Consider the following 27,241-nt stretch of genomic DNA (forward strand, 5'->3'; position numbering starts at 1 on the left):
TTTTAATGCCCCTATATAAGTCGTTGGTGAGGCTCCACCTGGAGTACTGTGTTCAGTTCTGGAGGCCGTATCTTGCTAAGGATGTAAAAAGAATTGAAGCGGTGCAAAGAAAAGCTACAAGAATGGTATGGGATTTGCGTTACAAGAAGTATGAGGAGAGACTTGCGGACCTGAACATGTATACCGTGGAGAAAAGGAGAAACAGGGGTGATATGATACAGACGTTCAAATATCTGAAAGGTATGAATCCGCAAACGAACCTTTTCCAGAAATGGGAAGGCGGTAGAACTAGAGGGCATGATATGAGATTGAAGGGGGGCAGACTCAAGAAAAATGTCAGGAAGTATTTTTTCACGGAGAGAGTGGTGGATGCTTGGAATGCTTTCCCATGGGAGGTGGTGGAGAGGAAAAAGGTAAAGGAATTCAAACATGCATGGGATAAACATAAAGAAATCCTGTTCCGAGGGAATGGATCCTCAGAAGCTTAGCCGAGATTAGGGGTTGGGGGCAGTCAATGATTATATGTTGTCACAAACATATTGGCTCAACATAAGCCAGACACTTCTAAGTGTCTGTGTGACTGTATGAGACGTCCCCTTTATACACAATATATTTCTGTTGTGGCAACATGCTCTCCTTATCTAGATTTGCCGCCACAGTGGTGGCATCCTGGTTGGTACTAGCATTTTTCATATGGTGTCTATGTAAATTAAATCTCTTCTTTAGCATCTGACTTGTTTCTCCAATGTAGCAGTCTTCATTGCATTTTTTACACTGAAAGATATATACCACATTGGAAGATAAGCATGTGAAATATTTCTTAATGTTGAATATTTTTCCTTTGTGAATGACCATGGGGTCCTGTGAAATGTTTTGGCATAGTTTGCAGCTGGATATATTGCAAGGATGTGTACCATTCTCTTCTTTTTGAGTCTGTGTTAGGAGCTTACTTCTAATTAGCTTGTGTTTTAAGTTGGGTGGCTGTCTGAAGGCCAGCACTGGTGGGGATGGGAATATCTCTTTCAGTAATTCATCCTCCTGGAGTGGAGGCTGCATCCTTCGAACAGAAAGGCTACAACCCCAAAATAATCTCCAAGAATATTGCCTCCTCCCTCAAAACACCCAGGGAAAATCTGCTACAGTACAATGAAAAGAAAGCCACAGACATAATCCCCCTTATACTGACATACAACTCAGAGCTGGAAAAAGTAAAACAAATCATAAAAGATCTACAGCCTCTGCTCCAGGAGGATGAATTACTTAAAGAGCTATTCCCATCTCCACCAGTGCTGGCCTTCTGACATGCTTTGATGTTTCACTTATATATACTGTCATCTACCAACATTTGCTTATTTCCGATCTGATGAAGAAGGGCTACCTTCGAAAGCTAATCAAAAAATGTATTATGTCCAATAAAAAAGGTATCATCTTATTTTCTTTTCCATATTTTTCTTAGATTACTTGAGTCTATCCCTTTTCACTTTCATCCTATGCTCCTTCATTGCAGAGCTTCCTTTCAGTTGAAAGAGACTTGCCTCCTAGGCATTTATGCCATGGAACTATTTAACTGTCCCAATCATATAACATAGTAGATGACGGCAGAAAAAGACCTGCACTTTACAAAATCAGAACACTGTACCAGTGATTTTATGGTAAGAATCCTGAAAGGGAACTTTAAAACAATACAGGAACGTAAGACCTTTGAAGTCAGAATGATTAAATATTTTGACATAGTAACATAGTAACATAGTAGATGACGGCAGAAAAAGACCTGCACGGTCCATCCAGTCTGCCCAACAAGATAACTCATATTTGCTGCTTTTTGTGTATACCCTACTTTGATTTGTACCTGTGCTCTTCAGGGCACAGACCGTATAAGTCTGCCCCGCACTATCCCCGCCTCACCTCCCAACCACCGGCTCTGGCACAGACCGTACAAGTCTGTCCAGCACTATCCCCGCCTCTCAACCACCAGTCCCGCTTCCCACCACCGGCTCTGGTACAGACCGTATAAGTCTACCCAGCCCTATCCCCGCCTCCCAACCACCAGCCCCGCCTCCCGATCTTGACTAAGCTCCTGAGGATCCATTCCTTCGGCACAGGATTCCTTTATGCTTATCCCATGCATGTTTGAATTCAGTTACCGTTTTCATTTCCACCACCTCCCGCGGGAGAGCATTCCAAGCATCCACTACTCTCTCCGTGAAAAAATACTTCCTGACATTTTTCTTGAGTCTGCCCCCCCTTCAATCTAATTTCATGTCCTCTCGTTCTACCACCTTCCCATCTCCGGAAAAGGTTCGTTTGCGGATTAATACCTTTCAAATATTTGAACGTCTGTATCATATCACCCCTGTTTCTCCTTTCCTCCAGAGTATGCATGTTTAGTTCAGCAAGTCTCTCCTCATACGTCTTGTAACGCAAATCCCAGACAGGATTTAACAAAGATCTGGGTTTTCTAGCCCATTTTAAACCATAAAACTGTACTGCTTTGTCATCCTCTTATCTCCATGCATATCTCCCTGTCTCTCATCCACCCAGCTCTCCCTGTCTCTCACCTAACCCACCCTCATCCTGTTAGACTGTCACTGAAATGCTTTGATGTTTCACTTATATATACTGTCATCTACTAACATTTGTTTATTTCCGATCTGACGAAGAAGGGCTACCTTCGAAAGCGAATCAAAAAATGTATTAAGTTATGTCCAATAAAAAAGGTATCATCGTATTTTCTTTTCTATGTTTTACTTTGTTTTATTTCTATTGATTACCTTTAAAAGTGGACTAACACAGCTACCACATCTCTCTACTCAAGTAATCTAAGGAAATACTTCTTTACAGAAAGGGTAGTGGATGTATGGAACATCTCCCGGTAGAGGTCGTGGAGACAAAGACTGTATCTTAATGCAAGATAACAATGGAGGATCTCTAAGGGAGAGGAAGATTGTATGAATGGGCAGACTAGATAGGCCATAAGGGGGGGCCCTACAGGGATGAGGGAGATTCTTTGGGGAGAGGGACCTGGTCACATACTATGCAAGTCCCAGCCAATATTCAGCCGGGACCCATATTAGTGCCTTATGCGGGTGCCCAGCTGAATATCAGCTAGGACCTGCACATGTCCTGGCAGCTGCTTCCTATTCATTCAGGCCCCGATATTCAACAGCAATGGCTGCATATAGCCTGGTATTGAATATGGAGGTCCAACTTAGCTGGTGATGGTAAGCATTTTTAAAAATGCTCACCGTGACCGGTGAATATTGAACAGTATATATTTTGCAACATTTGGATTAATGTCTTCAGAAATTAGTTCCACTGTTCTGACTTACAGTATACTTTGACTCCATTAAATTTCTTGGTGACTATCAGGCTTATTTTCGAAAGAGAAGGGCGCCCATCTTTCGACACAAATCGGAAGATGGGCATCCTTCTCTCAGGGTTGCCCAAATCAGCATAATCGAAAGCCGATTTTGGGCGACCCCAACTGCTTCCCATCGCAGGGATGACCAAAGTTCCCAGGGGCGTGTCGGGGCGTAGCGAAGGCGGGACTGGGGCTTGCCTAACAGATGGCCGTCCTCAAGCGATAATGGAATAAGAAGGGCATCCCTGACTAACACTTGGCCGACTTTACTTGGTCCTTTTATTTATGGCCAAGCCACAAAAATATGCCCTAGATGACCACCGAAGGGAATCGGGGATGACCTCCCATGACTCCCCCAGTGGTCACTAACCACCTCTCACCCCGAAAAAAAACAACTTTAAAAACTTTCGTCTTTTTTTTTGGAGTATGGGTGAAGGACATCCTTCGCTATGTCTCCATCCCTGCAACTAGCCATTCCTCCTCTCCACTCCCTTGAAATTTGGCCGTCCCTGTGGGAGGGGGCAGTATGCAGGTCCCTGGGGGGGAGGTATGTGTGTGTCAGTGGAGAAATAACAAAGGCATGGATGTCCTTCTTTCAAACATTTTGGACGTCCTCAACTGCCCCCCCCCCCTCCCCCACAGTAGTTAGAGCACTGGTCTTGCAATCCAGAGGTGGCTGGATCAAATCCCACTGCTACCACTTCTGATCCAAAATCCAAATAAATAAAGGGGGTGTCGAAGGCATAGCAAAGGCATGAACGTCCTTCTCACAGAAACATCCACATTTTGGACATCCTCAACTGCCATCGCAGGGACAGAGGCATAGCGAAGGACATCCTTCACCCATACTCTAAAAAAAAAAAAAAGACGTCTCTGACGAGCACTTGGACGTTTTCATCTGGACTTGTATTGTGCACTGGCTTCCCCTCCTTAGGAAGGCAATCGGGTGCAAATGAACTAACAGTGAGCAGCTCATTTGCATGCGATTTCCATCATGCATGCCTTTTTCCGTTCAGTTACTGCATCAGTTAGTCCACTGCAGTGCCCCCTAGGGTGCCCGGTTGGTGTCCTGGCATGTCAGGGGGTCCAGTGCACTACGAATGCTGGCTCCTCCCATGACCAAATGACTTGGATTTGGTCGTTTTTGAGATGGGCGTCCTTGGTTTCCATTATCACCGAAACCCGGGGACGACCATCTCTAAGGTCGACCATCTCAACATTTATGCTGACCATCTCTAAGGTTGACCTAAATGTTGACATTTGGGCGTCATCGACCGTATTATCGAAACGAAAGATGGCCGCCCATCTTGTTTCGATAATACGGGTTTCCCCGCCCCTTCGCAGGGACGTCCTGCGAGGACGCCCTCAGGAAAACTTGGGCGCCCCGTTTGATTATGCCCCTCTTTATATTAGCTTATCATCTAACCTATTCCTACATAGTTTAAGAATGAATTCCTATAGGTAATTACTCCCAGTCCCCACCATTTGGTTAGTGATATCATTGCTATCCAACAGCAGCAGAATTCTATCATCTTGATCCATTTACCACTAACAGCTTCTCTAGCCATGGCTTGTATCATCTGCATGAGCATAAAAGAAAAAAGTATATGCAATATAGTACTGGTATTTCAAGTAGTATATGTGCTTCATAAAATGGAATTTTCAACAACCCTCTCATTTTTGTCTCCTCCAAGACTGCAGAGCCTCTTAAAACATTTTTGCACACTCTGACAGACCCAGGAGGAAGGAGCTCAAATTTACCATAGAACCAGTTTAATAGGTATACTTAATAAGCCTTGACATTTTAGTCGTGAGCTGTAGGATATAGATGTTTTTCTGTTCTGTTCTGTTTACTTTTGTTACTCATTCATTTAGTAACGAAGAGAAACAGAAGTGTGAAAGAGGAAATATGAGTCACAGATTTACTGCTCTGAGCAGCTAATATGAAACCTCTTGTAAAACTGGCTTATGAGTCTTGATTTAAACTAATTGCTGAATTAGTACTGAAAATCTGAAATACCTACTAAGCATCATGGTAAATTAGCTTTTCTTATAACTATCTTTTATCACACAAAACACCAGCTGGTACAACCATATGATAGGTGGGAGCGCATTAAGAAACCATTCACACACATACAAATTAATGCAGTTTGCCAGACCCATAAATGCCGCATTTAATAATGTGGTGTTGAGATTGTTTCCATAGTAACCTACCAAAGCAATAACCTATCAGTATTGGAATTATTAGATCTCCTTAATTAAAACAATATATACCAAACTATAAATCTCATAGAAGAGTCTGTGTAATAATACGCATTAGGGATATTGTAGGTAAACATATGCATAAGCAATGTATAAAAATGTGCAATATTACAGATGGCTAACATGCATTTCCTTAGTATGAACATGCCTATATTAACCCTAATGTTGGCTGTGTAACTTATTCACAAATTGAGTTAATGAGATAGAATGCAAGCAAATCATCTCATTTAGCATTGGATATCATAATGCACGTTAAACCTCACAAGGTTTAATATAGCTTCAATAATGTTTACAGCTGTAGTGCTAGACAGAGAGTGTGGAAAATCGTGATTTTACCTACCCAAAAAGGATGGGCCATTTTTCACAAACTCAGAGTAGACCATCCTGTACAAGCTTATATCTTAGAGTGATCATCTTATTTGTACCACCTCCTGCAAATGCCTGTTGTGAGGGAGTGTATACAAGTTGAAGGTCTCCCTTAATAACAATCCCTCACAGGATCACCTTATATGGTAGGGAAGCCCCACTCAGCACATCCCAGGATGCACTGGGCAGGGCACTGCCATTTTGGAGGCGGCACTAAAGGAAGGAGGGAATGCTACTCCCTCCTCATCAATAGAGGTACACGGGGGGGGGGGGGGGGTCGGGAGGGGCACAAGACCACAAAGTGGGGAGCTGGAGGTCCACCTGATCTCCAGCCCTCAAGCCCTCTCTGTCGGGGGGGGGGGGGAGATGACCGGTTTGCCTCTGTTGGGGGGGGGGGGGGTTGGGGAGTGCTAGACCAATAGGGAGGTGTCAGATGCCATGTTGAGGGGCTGGGGGTGCATGCTGGCAGGACTCTCCATTCTCCCCTATGCCCTGCAAACCCTAACGCCAGCTCTGAGTTGGTGTAGGGTTTGCTGCAGGAGCAGCGCCCTTGTTTGACACACTGCCAGCTGAGAATTGGGGAGGAATAGGTAATGCCCTGTTTAGCATGCATTTGCATGCTCATTGCATTCAGAGCTGGCCAGCATGTTGTTACACATGCTGGCTAGCTCTGATCATCAGGCGAGACCAAACGCGGGCGCTAGTAGGGTGCTATTGACTTCTAGTGCCTGCATTTGCTTTTGCTCATCTGGGCATGAGCTCGTATGCACAGCCTTAGACTGTAGAGCTAATTGTCTGTGAACTGCCTTGCTCCAGAATTCCCCGGGAGCAGAACAGAGAGCTGAAGAGCCCTGTTTTCAGCAGCTCCTGCTCTTATGATGATTTTATTGTGCTGACTGTGACCTACTGCATTTACCTGTGAACAGCTGTGTCCACCTGAATTCTGTGATTCCTGATTTATTAATTGCTAGTCTAATCTATTCTAGTGTCCACTAATAAATAAGTGGCTGAACCTGATGATGTCTTCACCTACCAATAAAAGATAAGTATGAACTACATTCCCTGGAAATGTTTGCTCACCGCATACAAGGAATGCAAAAGAACCCTTAGCTGTAGCCCTGTCTAGCTTATTTGTGGCCCCAGCAATTATCAGAGCATTGCACCTGCCAACAAAATCTGAGGGAAGCCTCCAAACTTGGACATCAGAGCTGTAGCTTTGTGAAACTGGTTCAGTCAAACATGGTGCAAAGGAACCTAGGACACTAAAATTACAACCCATCCATTGGCTTCCCCTGCTGAAGTAATAAAAGTGGGTGGGGTGGGGGTGTGACAGGAGCACCTGGGGGTATGTTGCATAGGGTATATTTACAGTTTGGGACACTCCTGTAAGCCGTAGATGGGGATTGGTGAGAAGGAGTTTGAGAGGTATAGCCTGCAAAATAGAACAGGCCTTTATATACATGTGGCACAAATTGCTAAACCCATTGTTGTGTTTGGCAGTCAGGCCTGTTAGAGACCAGCCTTTGTGGTGGTTGCATTGAAGGATTACTTACTCCGTGTTGAACTGACTCATCTGCCTGAGAGAGAATATAGGCTTATGTTTGTAGTAACCCCAACTGCATGAATAAAAGCACAATAAAGATTTGGGGCTCATTTTCAAAAGAGAAAAATGTCCAAAAAGTGACATAAGTCTGCAATTTGGACGTTTATCTCACAAAAACGTTTAAATCAGTATTTTCAAAACCTCTTTTTAGACATTTTTCTCTGAAGTCCATCAGAAGAACATCTAAATCTCAAGGGGGTGTACCAGGGGCATGTTCAAGGCGGGACTTGGGCATTCCTAAGACTTAGATGTCTTTCAGCCATAATGGAACAAAACAAAAACGTCCAGAACTAAAACTTAGACGTTTTGAGCTAGACCTGTTTTTATAACGAATAGATGCAGTGGGAATTGAACCCCAGGATCAAAGTCCACTGCACTAACAACTAGGCTACTCCTCCACTCCACACAAAAAGATGCCCTTACTCCCCCAGTGGTCACTAACCCCCTCCCACCCCAAAAAAATTGTGATTAAAAATATTACTTGCCAGACTTTGATGTTATACTCAGGTCCATTAGATTAGAATTGCATGCAGATCCCTGGAGTAGTCTAGTAGTGGTGCAGTGCACTGCAGACAGGTAGACCCAGGCTTCTACCTCCCCCTACCTGTTACACTTGTGGAGGAAACTAAGGGGCTCATTTTCAAAGCACTTAGCCTCCCAAAGTTCCATAGAAACCTATGGAACTTAGCCTCCCAAAGTGCTTTGAAAATATGCCTCTAAGAGTCCTCCAAAACCCACCAGAAACCCACTGCACACATATTGGTGCTCCCTTCACCTGTAAGGGCTATGGTAGTGGTGTACAGTTGGGGGTAGTGGGTTTTGGATGTGTTTCGGGGGACTCAGCAGACAAGGTAAGGGAGCAATGGTGAGGTGTGTACCTGGGAGCACTTTATAAAGCCCACTGCAGTGCCCCCAAGGATGCCCTATTGCTTTCCTGGGATGTCACTTTTCCACTATTCTACTGATGCCAAGCTTTCTATTTTTTTTATAACATCTGAGCCTTGTGTCTGTTGTTTATCAGTAGATTTGGGTTTTGAATTCAGATCTATAGATAAAAAGGAGGACTCATTATATATATCTAAATACCAGAGTGCTATTTTTCCATGCTTCATAGAAAGAGTGTACATTCCCTAATTACCTGTCCCAACACAACTGAAGCTTTTACCTCCTCAGTGCATGTAAATGGTTTCATCCCTGTGTGGATTCTCTGATGCCGTGTGAGGCTTTCTTTCCAACCAAAGCTTTTACCACACTCAGGACATGTAAATAGTTTCACTCCTGTGTGTATTCTCTGGTGCATTGTGAGGTTTACCTTCTAACCAAAGCTTTTACCAGACTCTATACATGCAAATGGTTTCTCTCCCGTATGAACTTTCTAATGCGCTTTGAGATTTACATTACAACCAAAGCTTTTACCACACTTAGAACATGTGAATGGTTTCACTCTATTGTAGATTTTCTTGTGTATTTTGTACGTTTTGCATTTGGATGTTTTTTGTTTGAAAATGGACCAAACAATAAAATGTCCAAATTACAAAATGTTTTACCAAACAGCATTTTCAAAAGGAAAAGATAGACTTTTTTTTGTAGAAAATGACCTTTCCTGTTTGATTTTGGACGTTTTCCAAAAAAACATCCAAATTCAGACTTAGATGTCATATCCAAAAATGCCCCTTGTGCATTTGACTTGCTCAAAGTCACAAGGAGCAGCAGTGGAAATTGAACCCATGTTGCCAGGATCAAAGCCCGCTGCACTAACCATTAAGCCACTCCTCCTCTGTTTTGGACGTTTTGCATTTGGACATTTTTTGTTCAAAAATGGACCCAAAAAAAAACGTCCAAATCATAAGACGTCCATAATATTTTCGAACACAAAAGAAAGACATCTATCTTTTTCGAAAATGACCTTCTTTCCTGTTCAGAATTTGGATGTTCTATCGAAAATGCCCCTCAATGACTTCTACTTTAACCCTATCTGCTGAAACAGTCACAGGAGTGGAAGAGAATAAAGCATCAAGATGCTTTATAATAACAAGACAGTATCATCAACCAATGTAGTGATTAACCCATTAGTGCCCAACGTTCCCATAATAAAATCCCATATGGGAACGTTGGGACTAATGGGCTAAGAGTCTGAATTCTCACAATGGGGTATTGACCATGGAAGAAGAAGGAATCCCTCTAGGGTCAACTGACAGAGGTTCAGGATCAACCTCAAGAGCAGTCTAGTGAGCTGGAGGAAGCCAGCCTCTGGATTACAAAGCTGACAGAGGAATTGCACTCTCTGTCTGTACATCTCTGTAGCTTCCAAGAAGAGAAGAAATCCCTCCATAGTGGCGTTTAAGGGCCAGTTCAAGCTCAACGCCACAGAAACAAGGAATATGAGGGCATGCTGCAGTGCATGGAAATAGAAAAAAAAAAGAGAGCTAATGAGAACCATTAAACAACAGACTGAGACAAAGCAATTGAGTGCCAAGTCCCTAGGAAAGGACCCTGAAAAAGCAGAATTGCAATCAAGACTGGAGGAGCTCCATTCTTTGGAAATCTCTTAAGCAACTGGAAAAAAAGAGAGGGAATGATTGCAAAGCCAGAATACCTGGCTAAATGCCCAACTGAAGGCTAGAATGTAAGAAGTTCTGCCTTTAAACAGAGAAAAAGTACAGAAGGTTCAGGAGTTGAAAATCAACTTAAAGAAAAAAAAAAACAGAGGAGGTTACCCAGCTGCAGGAACAAGTAACTAGTACGGAATCTTCTAATGGGAGACTTCAGAGGAGTGGCCTAGTGGTTAGAGCACTGGTCTTGCAATCCAGAGGTGGCCAGTTCAAATCCCACTGCTGCTCCTTGTGATCCTGGGCAAGTCACTTAACCCTCCATTGCCTCAGGTACAAACTTAGACTGTGAGCCCTCCTGGGACAGAGAAATATCCAGAGTAGCTGAATGTAACTCACCTTGAGGTACTACTGAAAAAGGTGTGAGCAAAATCTAAATAAGTATTGCCATACTTGGACAGACCCAGCATCCTGTTTCCAACACTGGCCAATCCAGGTAACAAGTATCTGGCAAGATCCCAAAAAGTACAATACATTTTATGCTGTTTATCCTAGAAATAAGCAGTGGATTTTCCCCAAGTCCACTTAAATAATGGTTTATGGACTTTTCCTTTAGGAAGCCAGCCAAACCTTTTTTAAACCCCGCTAAGCTAACTGCTTGTGCTACATTCTCTGGCAACGAATTCCAGAGTTTAATTAAGTTGAGTGAAGAAATATTTTCTCCAAATCATTTTAAATGTACTTCTTTGTAGCTTCATTGCATGCCCTTAGTCCTAGTATTTTTGGAAAGAGTAAACAAGCAATTCAGGTCTACCCGTTCCACTCCACTCATTATTTTATAGATTTCTATCATATCTCCCTTCAGCTGTCTTTTCTCCAAGCTGAACAGCCCTGGCCACTTTAGCCTTTCCTCATAGGGAAGACATCTCATCCCCTTTATCATGTTCCTCGCCCTTCTGTGTACCTTTTCTAATTCCACTATATCTTTTTTTGAGATGCGGTGACCAGAACTGAACACAATATTCAAGGTGCAGTCGCACCATGGAGCGATACAAAGGCATTATAACATCCTCATTTCTGTTTTCTAATACCTAACATTCTATTTGCTTTCTTAGCTGCTGCCGCACACTGAGTAGAGGGTTTCAACATATGATCAACAATGATGCCTAGATCCCCTTCCTGTTCGATGGCTCCTAATGTAGAACCTTGCATTACGTAGCTATAATTCCAGTTCCTCTTTCCCACATGCATCACTTTGCACTTGCTCACATTAAACCTCATCTGCCATTTAGGTGCCCAGTCTCCCAGTCTCATAAGGTCCTCTTGTAATTTTTCACAATCCTCTTTGAATAACTTTGTGTAATCAGCAAATTTAATTATCTCACTAGTTACTCCCATCTCAGTCAGGTGGCTGAGCTGCTTAATGAGTTGACGGAGGTAAAAGAATTCACCCAGTTGAAGAGCAGTTGTGACAGGGCCTTGGTTGAAGTATACCAGCCTGCAGAAAATCCTTGTGGAAGAACTGCACTTAGAGGAGGTATGGCTCCAAAAGAAATACCAAAAACTGGCTGAGAAAATTAATTATGGAAAAGTACCATGACAGCCAGAGTCAACAAGCACTCTTTAAAATTCTATGTGATACATGAGACTCACCAAGCGTGCAGATTTCCAAACAATCTTCATGCCCACTAGTCATCTAGCTATCTACATTTTAAAAAGGGAAAGTCTTATCATATTATTTCATAAGGGTATGTTGGTGGAAAACAAATTCTCTATTGTAGATCCATCTGAACATTTTATTATTGTGCATGTTATTTTGAATCATAAGACCATGTTACTAGTAAACGTCTATGCTCCAAACCAATATGACAAGAATATTTTCATAATGGTAATTAATCATCTCCATAATTTTGATTCCAATCATTATGGAGGGTGATTTTAATTCTGTCTTTGATCCGTTGCTGGATAGCTCCAATCCCTCTAAAGCTGCTCCAGTGGATTATTTCCAGGGAGTGCCTTTGCTTTGCTCTTCACTGGATGTGCTAGATTCCTGGAGATTTTTTCACCCTGGTGACAAGGATTTTACTCATCTTTCCAGGGCTCATAATACGCAGTCCTGTATAGACTTTTGGTTTCGGTCTTCTTACTTGCAACAGGTGGAGATTGGTGCTACTCAGGTGTCAGATCATGCTTTGATTTGGGTGGTTTTGGATTAGGGTATGGAGCCTATGGGTGGATTTCATTGGAAGTTCCCTAGAGATTTGTATTATGATTTCTAATTTCATGCTTATCTAATGACTCAGTGGAAGGATTATGCAGGTGACAATTAAGACTGCTTTGCGGAAAACCCAGTGTTTTTTTTGGGAAGCTGCTAAGGCAGTGCTCAGAGGTTATTTCTTATTCAGTGCATAAGAGGGGGGCTTGGGATGCTGAGCTTGTCCGGTTAGGAGCACAAGTCAAAAAAGATCGGCAGCTTTTCGGCTCTCATCTAGTGCCTCCACTAAGGCTCGTCTCTTGGCCTCCCAATCGACTTTAAACCAACTGATTCACTCTCAAATAAACACTCTTCTGTCTATTATCACTATCAGTTGTATAAACATGCTAATAAACATGATGATTGTTGGCTCGTTTGGTGATGTAGGCACAAGGGTAGCATTATGCGACCCAGTTACTAGACAAAAATGAGGGTTGTTATGTGCAGTCTACGGAGGGTATCTGTAACATTTTTGGGGAATTTCTACGAGCATTTGTAGTCTCCTCTGGTGGATGTGGGTCTGAAGAATGCCGTCTATCTTTTTGGTCAGTCTCTACCTCAACTGACTGAAACTCAGACAGCTTTGCTCAATGCGCCTATTTTGGAGGATGAAGTGCGATGGGGTATCCGGGCTAGTCCACTCCACAAATCACCTAGCATGAATGGTCTGTCGGATGAATTTTACAAACTGCTGGCTTCGGCATCCAGGCTAGTTCTATCCACAAATCACCTGAAGTGGATGGCCAGCTGAATTTTATAAACTGCTGGCTTCAGAGATTGTTCCTTGTGTGACTGCAGTTTTTAATTATTTCATCTGTAGTGGAGTTCTGCCGGATACTTTGCAGACAGCTCAGATTGTGGTATTATTGAAGCCAGATAGAGATCATCAGAGTGTGGATTCTTATTGGCCCATCTCGTTTATTCTGTACGAAGCAAAACTTTTCACTAAAGTTCTTGCAAATCGTCTGGTTCAGATCCTTCCTCGACTTTTCGCTGATCCCCACATGGGCTTCGTAAGATCAAGATTGGTGGTGAAGAATACAAGGAGAATCTTGGCTTCTTTGGAGATGGTGGACCATTTCTCCATGCCTTCTCTGCTAATCAGTTTTGATGCAGAGAAGGCGTTCATTTGTCCTTTATGTTTGACGTTTTGACTGCATATGGTTTTACGGGTTCCTTTATGGCCACTCTTTGGGCCCTATATTGTGATCCTAAAGCGGTAGTTACGGTGAATGGAGCGTCTTCCGCTTCTTTCACTATAGCTTGGGGGATGAGTTAGGGGTGTCTTCTTGCCCCACTTCTGTTTGTGTTGATGACCACCGGAGGGAATCGTGGATGACCACCCCTGACTCCCCCAGTGGTCACTAACCCCCTCCCACCCAAAAAAAAACAACTTTAAAAACTTTTTTTCCAGCCTGTATGCCAGCCTCAAATGTCATACCCAGCTCCATCACAGCAGTATGCAGGTCCCTGGAGCAGCTGTTAGTGGGTGCAGTGGACTTCAGGCAGGTGGACCCAGGTCCATCCCCCCCTACCTGTTTACACTTGTGGTGGTAAATGGGAGCGCTCCAAAACACCCCCAAAACCCACTGTACCCACATCTAGGTGACCCCCTTCAGCCATAAGTGCTATGGTAATGGTGTAGAGTTGTGGGGAGTGGGTTTTGGGGGGGGGATTTGGGGGGCTCAGCATCCAAGGGACGGGAGCTATGGTAAAATTATGTATAATCATACCTGATAATTTTCTTTCCATTAATCATAGCTGATCAATCCATAGACTGGTGGGTTGTGTCCATCTACCAGCAGGTGGAGATAGAGAGCAAACTTTTGCCTCCCTATATGTGGTCATGTGCTGCCGGAAACTCCTCAGTATGTCGATATCAAAGCTCCATCCGCAGGACTCAGCACTTAGAGAATTACACCCACGAAGGGACACTCTGCCCAGCTCACCACCGCCGAAACGGGGGAGGGGAATTAACCCAGCTCATCCCCACACAAGTGGGGGAGGGGAATCCGTCCAGCTCATCCCCGCGGAGCGGGGAGGGACACCACACCCGCCGATGCGGGGGGATCTGGCTTATCCTGCAACCGCAACCGCGGGAGGAGCTGACTGACCCTAACACCGCCGAAGCGGGAGGGGTACAAAGCTGCCCTACAGCCGCACGAAGCGGGAGGGAGTGCCGGCAGAATTTATGTCTCAATCCAGCCCCGTAAAACGGAGGGGAGAGGAATGCAGCAGCTCACTGTAACACAAACTCGTCTCAACTCTTGAAGAATCCAAGTGAAAGAAGAACTTGAACACGAAGTCCTCCTGAAGTAACTGAAGGCTAAACTTGAACCTAAAATTCAACCAGAATATAAACAGTACAGATATCTGGGAGGGGCTATGGATTGATCAGCTATGATTAATGGAAAGAAAATTATCAGGTATGATTATACATAATTTTACCTTCCATATCATCAAGCTGATCAATCCATAGACTGGTGGGATGTACCGAAGCAGTACTCACCCAGGGCGGGACATAGAAATCCCTGACCTCAACACTGAAGCTCCAAACCGGGCCTCCGCCCATGCAGCCACAGTCAAACGGTAATGCTTGGAGAATGTATGAGCCGAAGCCCCCGTTGCCGCCTTGCATATCTCTTCCAAGGAGACGGATCCGGCCTCTGCCATCGAGGCCGCCTGAGCTCTCGTGGAGCGAGCCTTCAGCTGGATAGGCGGCACCTTCCCCGCGGCCACATAAGCCGCTGCAATGGCTTCCTTGACCCATCTTGCCACTGTAGGCTTAGCAGCCTGCAGACCCTTACGAGGACCTGCAAACAGGACAAACAGATGATCCGATTTCCGGAAATCATTGGTCACTTCCAAGTATCTGATGATGACTCGTCTCACATCCAGATATTCAAGAGCGGAGTACTCCTCTGGGTAGTCCTCCCTACGAAAGGAAGGGAGACAGAGCTGCTGATTCACCTGGAAGCGAGAAACAATCTTGGGCAGGAAGGAAGGCACTGTGCAAATAGTCACTCCTGCCTCAGTGAACTGCAGAAAAGGCTCTCGACATGAGAGCGCCTGGAGCTCGGAAACTCTTCTGGCTGAAGTGATAGCCACCAAAAAGACTGCTTTCAACGTCAGGTCTTTCAGAGATGCCCTCGACAAGGGTTCAAAAGGCGGCTTCTGCAATGCTCTTAGCACCAGGTTGAGATTCCACGCAGGCACCACTGAGTGCAGAGGAGGGCGCAGGTGATTAACTCCCTTGAGAAAGCGCACCACATCTGGCTGCGAAGCCAGGGAAGCACCCTTCAGGCGGCCCCTGAAGCAAGCCAGAGCCGCTACCTGGACTTTAAGGGAACTGAGCGACAGGTCTTTCTCCAGACCTTCTTGCAGGAACGCCAACACTGAAGAAATTGGAGCAGTGAAGGGAGAAAGTGAGCCTGCTTCACACCATGCTGCAAAGATACGCCAAACCCTGGCGTAAGCAGTAGAAGTAGAGCGCTTCCTCGCTCTCAGCATAGTGGCGATGACCTTGTCTGAGAAGCCCTTCTTCCTCAGACGCTGCCGCTCAATAGCCAGGCCGTAAGACCAAAGGGAGAGGGATCCTCGATCACCACGGGACCCTGATGTAACAGGCCCTGCTCCACTGACAGCCGCAGAGGATCGTCGACTGAGAGCCTGATCAAGTCCGCATACCAGGGACGTCTGGGCCAATCCGGACCCACCAGGATTACCCTGCTGGGATGCTTTGCCACCCGGTCTAGCACCCTGCCCAACATGGGCCAGGGCGGGAACACATAGAGGAGCTCTTGTGTCGGCCACTGTTGGAGAAGAGCATCTACTCCCAGGGATCGAGGGTCCCGTCCTCTGCTGAAAAAGCGCGGCACTTGGCAATTGGCCGATGACGCCATCAGATCTAGGCTCGGCTGGCCCCAGCGCTTCGTGATGTCCAAGAACGCCTGAGCAGATAGTTGCCACTCTCCGGACTCCAAGGTATAGCGACTGAGAAAGTCCGCCTTGACATTCATGACTCCGGCAATGTGGGCCGCTGAAAGCTGCTCCAGGTTCGCTTCCGCCCACTGGCAAAGACTCATAGCCTCCTTGGCTAGAGGAGCGCTCTTGGTACCTCCCTGGCGGTTGATATAGGCCACAGCCGTGGCATTGTCCGACAGGACCCGTACAGGCTACAACACCAGTACCGGGATGAACTCCAATAACACCAACCGAATAGCTCTGAGTTCCAGGAGGTTGATAGACCACTTGCCTCTGCAGGAGACTAGAGCCCCTGCGCTGTCCTTCCCAAGCAGTGGGCTCCCCAGCCCATCAAAGAGGCGTCTGTCGTGACGACAATCCACTCCGGGGTCACCAGAGGCAATCCTGCAGACAACTTGTCTGTCTGCGTCCACCAGCTCAGCGCCTTGCGCACTGCTGGGTCCACGGGAAGGCGCACAGCATAATCCTCCGACATCGGAGTCCAGCGCAGCAGCAGAGATAGCTGTAGTGGTCTCATATGAGCCGTCATAGAGCCCAACAGCTGCACGTAGTCCCAAGCCCGAATAGGAGAGGCTACTAGGAACTAGTCCACCTGAGCCTGAAGCTTGACAATCCGATTGTCTGGCAGGAACACTCTGCCCACTTGGGTGTCGAATCGAACTCCCAGATACTCCAGGGACTGAGTCGGGCGCAGCTGGCTCTTCTTCCAGTTGATGATCCATCCCAGGGAGCTCAAAAGAGCAATCACCCGGTCCACAGCTTTGCCGCACTCTGCATAAGAGGGGGCTCGGATCAACCAGTCGTCCAGATAAGGATGGACTTGTACTCCTTCCTTTAGCAGGAAGGCCGCTATGACCCCCATTACTTTGGAAAAGGTCCGCGGAGCAGTAGCCAACCCGAAAGGGAGGGCTCTGAACTGGAAGTGTCGTCTCAGGACTGTAAAACGCAGAAAGCGTTGGAGAGGAGGCCAGATGGGAATATGCAGGTACGCTTCCTTGATGTCCAAGGAAGCCAAGAACTCTCCTGCCTTCACTGCCGCTATAACAGAGCGGAGAGTCTCCATGCGAAAGTGCCTCACTTTCCAGGTCCGATTGACCCCTTTGAGGTCGAGGATAGGCCGGACAGAACCTCCTTTCTTTGGAACCACAAAGTAAATGGAGTAACGTCCCTTGCCAATCTGATTTTTTGGCACCGGAACGACCGCACCCAGGCGGATCAGGTTGTCCAAGGTCTGCTGCACTGCCACAGCTTGACCGGAGACTTGCAGGGAGAGAGTACAAACCCGTCTCTTAAGGGTTGGCAGAACTCTAGCTTGTAGCCGTCTCTGATGACTTCCAGCACCCACGCGTCTGAAGTTATAGTGGTCCACTCGCCCAGAAACGAGGACAGCCGTCCTCCAATCTGCACTGGGGCGTGGACCAAGGCCCCGTCATTGGGTACGAGACCCTGGGGGAGGACCGGAGGGAGCACCTCCGGGACGGCGGTCTCTGCGAAAGGAATGCTGCTTGGGGGAGAAATTCCTCTTGAAGGAAGAGGGGGCAGAGGAACCCGACTTGCCCGGGCGGTACCGACGGGCTTCCAGCAACCGTCCTCTGGAGGTACCGGGACGAGTACTAGCCCGAGCCCTGACCTCTGGTAATTTCTTGCCCTTAGACGTGCCGAGATCGGTCACGATTTTGTCCAGCTCGACCCCAAAGAGCAGCTTGCCTTTAAAAGGCAATCTAGCCAGGCGGGATTTAGAGGCGTGGTCAGCAGACCAATGTTTCAGCCAAAGCCACCGCCGCGCAGAGACTGTCTGAGCCATGCCTTTAGCTGAGGCTCTCAAGACATCATACAGCAAGTCTGCCAAATAGGCTAAGCCCGATTCCAGGGCCGGCCAATCAGCCCTCAAGGAAAGATCCGAGGGGGAAGCCCGCTGCACCATAGTCAGGCACGCCCTGGCCACATAGGAGCCGCAAACTGAGGCCTGCAAACTTAAAGCAGCTGCCTCAAAGGACGACCTTAAGGCCGCCTCCAATCTTCTGTCTTGGGCGTCCTTTAGGGCCGTGCCACCTTCCACCGGCAACGCCGTTTTCTTAGTCACCGCAGTGATTAAAGAATCCACGGTAGGCCACAGATAGGCCTCACGTTCACTCACAGCCAAAGGATAGAGGCGGGACATAGCCCTAGCCACTTTAAGGCTCGTTTCCGGGACATCCCATTGAGCCGCAATTAAGGTGTGCATGGCATCATGCACGTGGAAGGATCTAGGCGGGCGCTTCGTCCCCAGCATAATGGCAGAGCCAACAGGGGCTGAGGGAGAGACGTCCTCCGGAGAGGAAATCTTCAAAGTGTCCATGGCCTGTAACAACAGGTTGGGCAAATCCTCTGGGCTAAAAAGCCGCGCTGCAGAGGGGTCATCCGCTCCATCCGAGCGGGGATCTATCTCCTCCAAGGAATCCGCAAAGGACCGTTGGGAGACCTCAGACACGCTGCCCTCATCTACATCGGAGGAGACAAAGTCCTCCAAGGCCTGGAAATCAACCCGAGGGCGTTTACCTCTGGGAACCTCAACCTCTTTATCAGAAGAGGGAGCAGGGGCAGCGTTTTGCATGAGGAAAGCCTGATGCAGCAGCAAAACAAACTCGGGGGAGAAACCCCCCAGACTGTGCACTTCCGCAGCCTGGGCAACAGCCCTAGACGCACTCTCAACCGGCGCTCGCAATAGCGGGGGAGAGACATGCTGCGCATCCAAAATGGCGTCCGGCGCGAAACTCCGCGAAGGAGCCGCGCGGGAAGAACGGCGCTTAACTTTAGCCGCTTGGTGCCGTCGCCCAAATTAAGGGCGTTCATGGCATTAATGTCTCCAACCTCAAGGGCGGCCCACGAAGAAGCCGTCCGAGCCGCGTGGCCGGCCAAGATGACGGAGGCGAGGAGCGGGGGATGGGCGTTTATGGCGGGAAAAAACCGCCACGCCGGAGGAACGACCGGGACATTCATCGGTCACTAAACTGTCACCCATCAAGGGCGAATCAGGTTGTAAAACCCCCGCATCCCCTCTAGAAGCGCTCCAGCGATCCGGGGAGCGACCCTTTGCGCCCTCGCCCTCCGACGCCATATGCCACGAGGAGAAGAATCGGGGAACCCCCTGCCCGCTATAAAAAGGTAAAATTACCTGCTTGCCGCTCCGAGCTGTAACGAACTGGTGTCCCAGTGAGTAGCTGCAATGAACGTTTAAAGAAACGTCGAATTAAACGCCTTTAAAGACGTTTAAAATTTTTTTTTTTTTTTTTTTTTTAAACGGAGCCAGCGGGAGGGGGGAGAAAAGGAGGGACCTGGCACCACCAGGTTTGCACTTGCTCAAAAGAGCCCTCAACCCCAGGCCTCAACAAAACCTAAGGATTAGGCTTGGAGGCCTAGCCAGAGCTGCTGCTGTGTGTGACCACCACCTGCTGAGATAGAGAACATACTGGGGAGTTTCCGGCAGCACATGACCACATATAGGGAGGCAAAAGTTTGCTCTCTATCTCCACCTGCTGGTAGATGGACACAACCCACCAGTCTATGGATTGATCAGCTTGATGATATGGAAGGACTTAAGAGGTAGTTTGCTTTGTTTTTTTAATTGTTACAAGTGCCCCCTAGGGTGCCCGGCTGGTGTCCTGGCATGTGAGAGGGAACAGTGCACTACGAATCCTGGCCCCTCCCACAACCCAATGCCTTGGATTTGGTCATTTTTTAGCTGGGCGCCTTTGGTTTCCATTATCGCTGAAAAACGAAACTGCCCAGCTCAAATCCGATGCATTTGGCTGACACAAACCGTATTATCGGAAAAAAGATGGACGCCCATTTTTTTCGAAAATACGGTTTGTCCCACCCCTTCACGTACCCGTTCTCGGAGATAGACGCCCATGGAGATGGGCATTCGCGTTCGATTATGCCCCTCCACATTCATACTTTGGCTCTCCGGGATCGTAGTCATATTCTCAATCGGTTAGGAGCACTGTCCGGTTCCTCTGGGTAATTTATTTTTTTAAGGATAATTCTTGATCTGCTTTTCCTGGGGTTTTTCTTTGATCCAGGGAGGGTTTAAGAAACAGGTTTATCCTGCTGGGTGTTGTTTTTGTTCAATCGAGGGTTAGGGGATTGTGACACGGGTCTTTTGAAGGGAAGGAATTATTTCTGATTCTTGTTCACTTTTTGTATTGTTGATTGTTTCAATTCCTATATCAACAAAAAATGTTTCAACATAAAAAGGGAAGGTCTATGAAACTGAGTCCAATTTGTGCAATGGGTATTATGTTCATCTTACTACTACTACTACTACTATTTGACATTTCTAAAGCGCTACTAGGGTTACGCAGCGCTGTACAATATAACATAGAAGGACAGTCCCTGCTCTGAGAGCTTACAATCTAATGGACAAATGTACAGACAATGTCTTACTTGATAATGACTTGGCCCCGGTGTCCAGGATGGATCTCCCTCAGAAAGTAGGAAACCTCGAGCAGCTGAAGATCCAAAAGCTCCTTTGGATTTACTCCCTTGTTCAGCTTTCTTTAAACTTTCTTCTGCAACACTATAGTTCAAGACAGTATATGATCCTGGACCTACATGAAAAGTAAACAAGGTTATTATATTACTGTATTCCAGACCACAAAATATTAACTATAAGGAGGTTATTTTTCTAAGCCATTTCTGTAGCTAAAACAGTGTTTTATCCATAGAAATGGGCTTTTAGAAAACTTTCCACCCTATATGGGTAAATTCAACTGCAGTGAGAAGAGGCTTTCCTAGGACTGAGGTTGAAGAGGGGCTCACACTTATGCACATAATTTTACGGGGTGATCCTGGAAATTATAGAGCAGTATACCTGACTTTGGTGCCTGGTAAAATAGTAGAAACTATAATAAAGAATATAACTACTGAACACATAGACAAACATGGTTTAATGCAGTGGTTCCAAAACCTGGTCCTGGAGGCACCCCAGCCAGTCAGGTTTTCAGGATATCCACAATGAATATTCATGAGCGAGGTTTGCATGCGCATAAATGTTCATATAGAATACTAGAATAAACTAGCATTGGTGCACCTAAATGTAGGTGTGCGTATCTGTGCCAGTCTATGGCTGGCGTAAATATGCACACCTACATGTAAGCATTCATGAATGTAACTATGGTATTCTGGAAATAGCCTGTGTAAATGTTGGCCCCACCCATGTTATGCCCCTCCCCTGTGAATGCTCTCCTAATAATTATGTGCATCAGAATGTTCTAGTTAATTGGGGAAGTGGGACATTTTCATTGGGGTGTCTGGTTGGGGAGGGCAAGCTAACCGGGGAGGGGGGGGTTCTGGTAAAGGGAGGTATGCTTTTGCAGGTGAATAAATGCATGAGAGGCAGGCCTCTTGATAGCTTCTTCATATACTGTGTTTCGGAAGCTTAAGTCCTGGATGTTTCATCAACATTTTGCTTGATCTGTTATGGACATTGCTTGCCTTTGAATGCTGTTTTAAAAAATTATTGTAATTGTTTTTAAGTGTATTTTGTAAACCACTTTGACACTAAGGTATAAGGCAATATATAAAATGAATAAAGCCAATCCAATTCAAGGGAGTCATAGAATAAGGGTGAAAGGGAATAGACTTAGGTGTAATCTAATGAAATGTTTCTTTATGGAAAGGCAGTCCACTGCAGTGAAACTACTTCATAATTCTAAACGTTTTGATCATGTCACCCCTCTACATGAAAGAACACTTTATCCCAGTCTTGGCAGCCATAAAATTCAAACTACTCACCATGGTTTTTAAAGGTAGACTACAGACTGCACCAGAGTATTTTGCCAAACTTTTGATTCTTTATACTCTTGCACGCTCCTTGCATTTATCTCAACGAACACTGTTATTATATCTTCTGCCTCCCTCAGTCCTCCGCTTAGACATCACATGAGACACTGCTTTTGCCTATGCAGGTGCCCACCTCTGGAATTCTCTCCCTTGTGAACTTAGACTTGAATCCTCCTACTCCAGTTTCAAAACAGTAATAAAAACCTGGCTATTTACTCAAATATTTAGCTCCCAGCAGTAAGCAAGTCTTTCTTTTTAACTGATTTCCTTGGGAGGGATGCTTTTATCATCAGTCTATTTTAATTATGTGCACTGCCTATTGGCATTTTTATGGAGCAATTGGTAGTATATCAAAGAGGAGATAGATAAAGAAATAAATAGATAAAGAAAGAATTTCATATTTCCAGTCTTCCTTTTCTCCTCCAGGATACATATATTCAAGTTGGAAACTGTGTCGGAATTTAAGAAAGCGTGGGACAGGCATGTGGGATCCCTTAGGAAAAGGAGGAGTTAGTGGTTAATGAGGATGGACACACTAGTTCTTAATGAACCATTTTCCTGTCATTTTGCAATCTCAGGAAGGCCATCTCAATTTAGGGGGTGATTTTAATCTGACTCTTACTCCAAGGCTTAGCAACAGTGAATGGCAGGTTGAATATAGTAGAAGGGAGAGGTGAAAGATTCAAGGGTTGTGGAAGCATTTTGTCACTATTGTGGTCGTAATCCCTCTCAGACTCACCTTATTTCCAGCGGTCAGCTTCTGAGCTGGCTTCTGTCTGTTCTTCCTGAGTTAGTTCTGCCTCTGTCTCTGTGTGCTGGCTGCTTCCAGCATGGCTCTGATTACTCCACTATACTACACCTGTGTGTGTTAAGCCTCTCTGTGCTTCAATATGCTTTCTGCCTGTGTCTTGGTTTGTGTTCCTCTTGCCCTCTGGTGGCCAGAACCGGTGGCTACCATAGACTTTCCAGACTTTCTTTCTGGTCCGGTCCGGTCCAGATATTCCAGGCTTCCAGACTTGGTTTGAAGTTTGGCAGCTAGCCTCACCCGTAGCTGCCTCATGATTGCTGCAGCTGAGTTCAGCTGCTGATGGGTTTATTATCAGCTGGAAACCTTCTGAGTTTGCCTTTGCATCGTCTAAGATCCCTGGTATGTGGGTGTGCTCTGTGCACTTCTGCCTAGTCCAGTTTTATTCTGAGTTCTTGCCTGGTTCTTGTTTGTTTGTGTGTAGTTAGCTTTGGTTTTATTGTTTAGTTCCTAGTCTTGTTTCAGGTCTGCATTTCCTTGTCTTGTGTCTGTGTTCTTTATTAGTGGCTGCTTGGCAGCTTTTAGTCTTGACTCCCTCCTGTCTGTGTTTCTGTCTTAGTAGCTGCCTGGCAGCTTCTAGTCTTGACTCTGTTGTGTGTTTCCTGCTGGTATCCAGTTCTTGCCCAGTCCGGTAAGTCCTGCCGGCCACCTGCACCCAGGGGCTCAACTCCTGGGGAAGGGTGGTCAAGTGCAGGTGAAGCCTTGCTCCAGTCCAAGTGTTCTTGTCCAGTGTGTTCCTGCTTTGCTTATCCCTGTCTGCAGTCCCTGCTTTGAGTATGTGTTAGCCCAGTGCTGGTTGGGGTGGTTTTGCCTGCCACTACCGCTCCTTGGCAGCGGCCCAAGGGCTCACAAACCTAGTTGCTGCTTTGAGACCTGACACATTTAATGCAGTGAATGGGTGGAGGTGGCTGCACACGGTAGAATGCGACTTTACTTACTTTTCTTCAGTCCATCAATCTTATGCACAGATCATCTGTTCCTTGATAAGCAGTTATTGCCATCTGTGGAAGGGTCTCATAATGAATCAGCCAAGTGGTCGGATCATGCAATTGTGTGAATGGGTTTACTGGAAGGTACTAAAGCCCAAGGACTCCTATACTGGAGACTGAATGATAGTTTATTAGATGATCCCTCTATTCTGAAACCAGTGAAACAATACTTGGAAGATTATCTTGCATTTAATAGTGTGGCAGATGTCTCTGTGGAGGGCTTACGGGGAGGGCTGAAGGCAATGATGAGGGACCACCTGATTACTATTGCAACTTATATTAAGAAATGGAAAGGGAAAGAGTTTTTCACCTATATCAGGTGGTATAGAGGCAAGAGAGTGCACATAAGCATCACCCAAGGAGGAGGGATTTTCTATTTCCCTAAAATGATGAACACAGGACACTTCAAGATAGGGAGATAGAAGAGTTGCAGTATCAACTGAAACTGATAAAGAAACACTCTTTTGAATTTAATAGTAAGGTCAGCAAGTTATTGGCTCATAGATTTAAAATTAGGAAAACTCAAAATAATATTCTACATATTAAGCGGGCTGTTGGCAGTGATGTTTGGGCGGAGAAGGATATACAGGAGCATTTTGTTGAGTTTTATAAAGAGTTATGCACCCCAGATGTGGAGGTGGAGAAGTCTGTGATAAATAATTATTTAAACTCCTTCCCAATGGCAGCTATGGATCCTCAGGATGTGGCTCACTTAGTTCGCCTATTAGTGGCGAAGAAGTGCGTCAAGCACTGAGATCCATGAGACCTGGGAAATCTCCTGGGTTTACAGTTAAGTTTTACAAGCAATTTCAAGATTTACTGGTACAACCTATGTTGAGGTCATTTACCCTCCAGAAGAGGATAGTATGCTTCCGTATTATATGATGCTGGTAGGGGTTACAGTACTGCTTAAGAAAAGGAACAATACAAAGGTATTATAACGTCCTCATTTTTGTTTTCCATTCCTTTCCTAATAATACCTAATGATCTATTTGCTTTCTTAGCCGCTGCAGCACATTAAGCAGAGGGTTTCAACGTATCATCAACGATGACGACTAGATCCCTTTCCTGGTCGGTGACTCCTAACGTGGAACCTTGCATGACGTAGCTATAATTCGGGTTCCTCTTTCCACATGCATCACTTTGCACTTGCTCACATTAAACGCCATCTGCCGTTTAGGTGCCCAGTCTCCCAGTCTCATAAGGTCCTCTTGTAATTTTTCAGAATCCTCTTTGAATAACTTTGTGTCATCAGCAAATGTAATTACTTCACTAGTTACTCCCATCTCTAGATCATTTATAAATATGTTAAAAAGCAGCGGTCCCAGCACAGACCCATGGGGAACCCCACTATCTACCCTTCTCCATTGAGAATACTGACCATTTAATCCTACTCTCTGTTTTCTATCTTTTAACCAGTTTTTAATCCACAATAGGACAATACCTCCTATCCCTTGACTCTCCAATTTCCTCTGGAGTCTTTCATGAGGTACTTTGTCAAACGCCTTTTGAAAGTCCAGATACACTAGCAGGCTCATTTTCGAAAGAAAAAGATGCCCATCTTTCGACACAAATCGGAAAATGGGCGTACTTCTCACAGGGTCATCCAAATCAGTATAATCGAAAGCCAATTTTGGATGTCCCCAACTGCTTTCCGTCGCAGGGACGGCCAAAGTTCAAGGGGGCGTATCGGAGGTGTAGCGAAGGCGAGACTTGGGTGTGCCTAACACATGGACGTCCTCGACTCATAATGGGAAAAAAAGGGTGTCCCTGACAAGCACTTGGACGACTTTACCTGGTCCTGTTTTTCTTACGACCAAGGCACAAAAAGGTGGCTGAAATGACCAGATGACCACCGGAGAGAATCGGGGATGACCTCCTCTTACTCCCACAGTGGTCACTAACCTCCCCCCTACCCTCAAAAAACATCTTTCAAAATATTTTTTGTCAGCCTCAGATGTCATACTCAGGTCCATCACAGCAGTATGCAGGTCCCTGGAGCAGTTTTAGTGGGTGCAGTGCACTTCAGGCAGGCAGACCCAGGCCCATCCCCCTCCCTACCTGTTACGTTTGTGGAAGAAATGGTGAGCCCTCCAAAACCCACCACAAACCACTGTATCCCTTCACCCATAAGGGCTATGGTAGTGGTGTACAGTTGGGGGTAGTAGGTCTTAGGGGGGTTTGGGGGGCTCAGCAGACAAGGTAAGGGAGCTATGTTCCTGGAAGCACTTTATGAAGTCCACTGCAGTGCCCCCTAGGGTGCCCGGTTGGTGTCCTGGCATGTCAGGGGGATCAGTGCACTACAAATGCTGGCTCCTCCCACAACCAAAGGGCTTGCATTTGGTCCTTTCTGAGATGGGTGTCCTTGGTTTCCATTATTGCCGAAAATCAGAAACGACCAAGTCTAGGGACGACCATCTCTAAGGATGATCTAAATTTCAAGATTTGGGCGTCCCCAACCATATTATCGAAATGAAATATGGACGTCAATCTTGTTTCGATAATACGGGTTTCCTCGCCCCTTCACCGGGATGTTTTGCTAGGATGCCCTCAACAAAACTTGGGCATCCCTTTCGATTATGCCCCTCTAAATCGACCGGCTCACCTTTATGCACGTTTGTTCACCCCTTCAAAGAAATGTAATAGATTAGAGAGGCAAGATTTTCCTTCACTAAATCCATGTTGGCTTTGCCTCATTAATCCATGCTTTTGAATATGCTCTGTAATTTTGTTCTTTATAATAGTCTCTACCATTTTGCCCGGCACGTCAGGCTCACTGGTCTATAATTTCCCAGATCTCCTCTAGAACCTTTTTTAAAAATCGGTGTTACATTGGCCACCCTCCAATCTTCTGATAGCTTGCTTGGTTTTAAAGATAAATTACATATTACTAACAATAGTTCTGCAAGTTCATTTTCCAATTTTATCAATACTCTGGGATGAATACCATTTGGTCCAGGAGATTAGCTACTCTTCAGTTTGTCAAATTGCACCATTACATCCTCCAGGTTTACAGAGATTTCATTCAGTTCCTCTGACTTGTCAGCTTTGAATACCATTTCTGGCACTGGTACCTCTCCCAAATCTTCCTCAATGAAGACCAAAGCAAAGAATTCATTTAATCTCTCCGTTATGGCCTTGTCTTCCCTGAGCACCCCTTTTACCCGTCGGTCATCTAGCGGGCCAACGGATTCTTTTGCCGGCTTCTTGCTTTTAATATACCTTAAAAAGATTTTACTACGTGT

The 27,241-nt window shown here is 45.8% G+C and overlaps 1 protein-coding gene across 1 annotated transcript in view; it reads right to left on the reverse strand.

Moving 5' to 3' along the window:
- Nucleotides 1–27,241, reverse strand: part of STPG2 (sperm tail PG-rich repeat containing 2) — an 873,622-nt gene that overhangs the window by 456,197 nt on the left and 390,184 nt on the right. The window contains exon 9 of the mRNA XM_030190712.1: nucleotides 20,805–20,968. Within this exon, the coding sequence (XP_030046572.1) occupies nucleotides 20,805–20,968 (164 nt within the window). The remainder of the gene's footprint in view (nucleotides 1–20,804; nucleotides 20,969–27,241) is intronic.

The sequence above is a fragment of the Microcaecilia unicolor genome, chromosome 2, assembly GCF_901765095.1.
Source record: "Microcaecilia unicolor chromosome 2, aMicUni1.1, whole genome shotgun sequence".
NCBI lineage: Eukaryota > Metazoa > Chordata > Amphibia > Gymnophiona > Siphonopidae > Microcaecilia > Microcaecilia unicolor.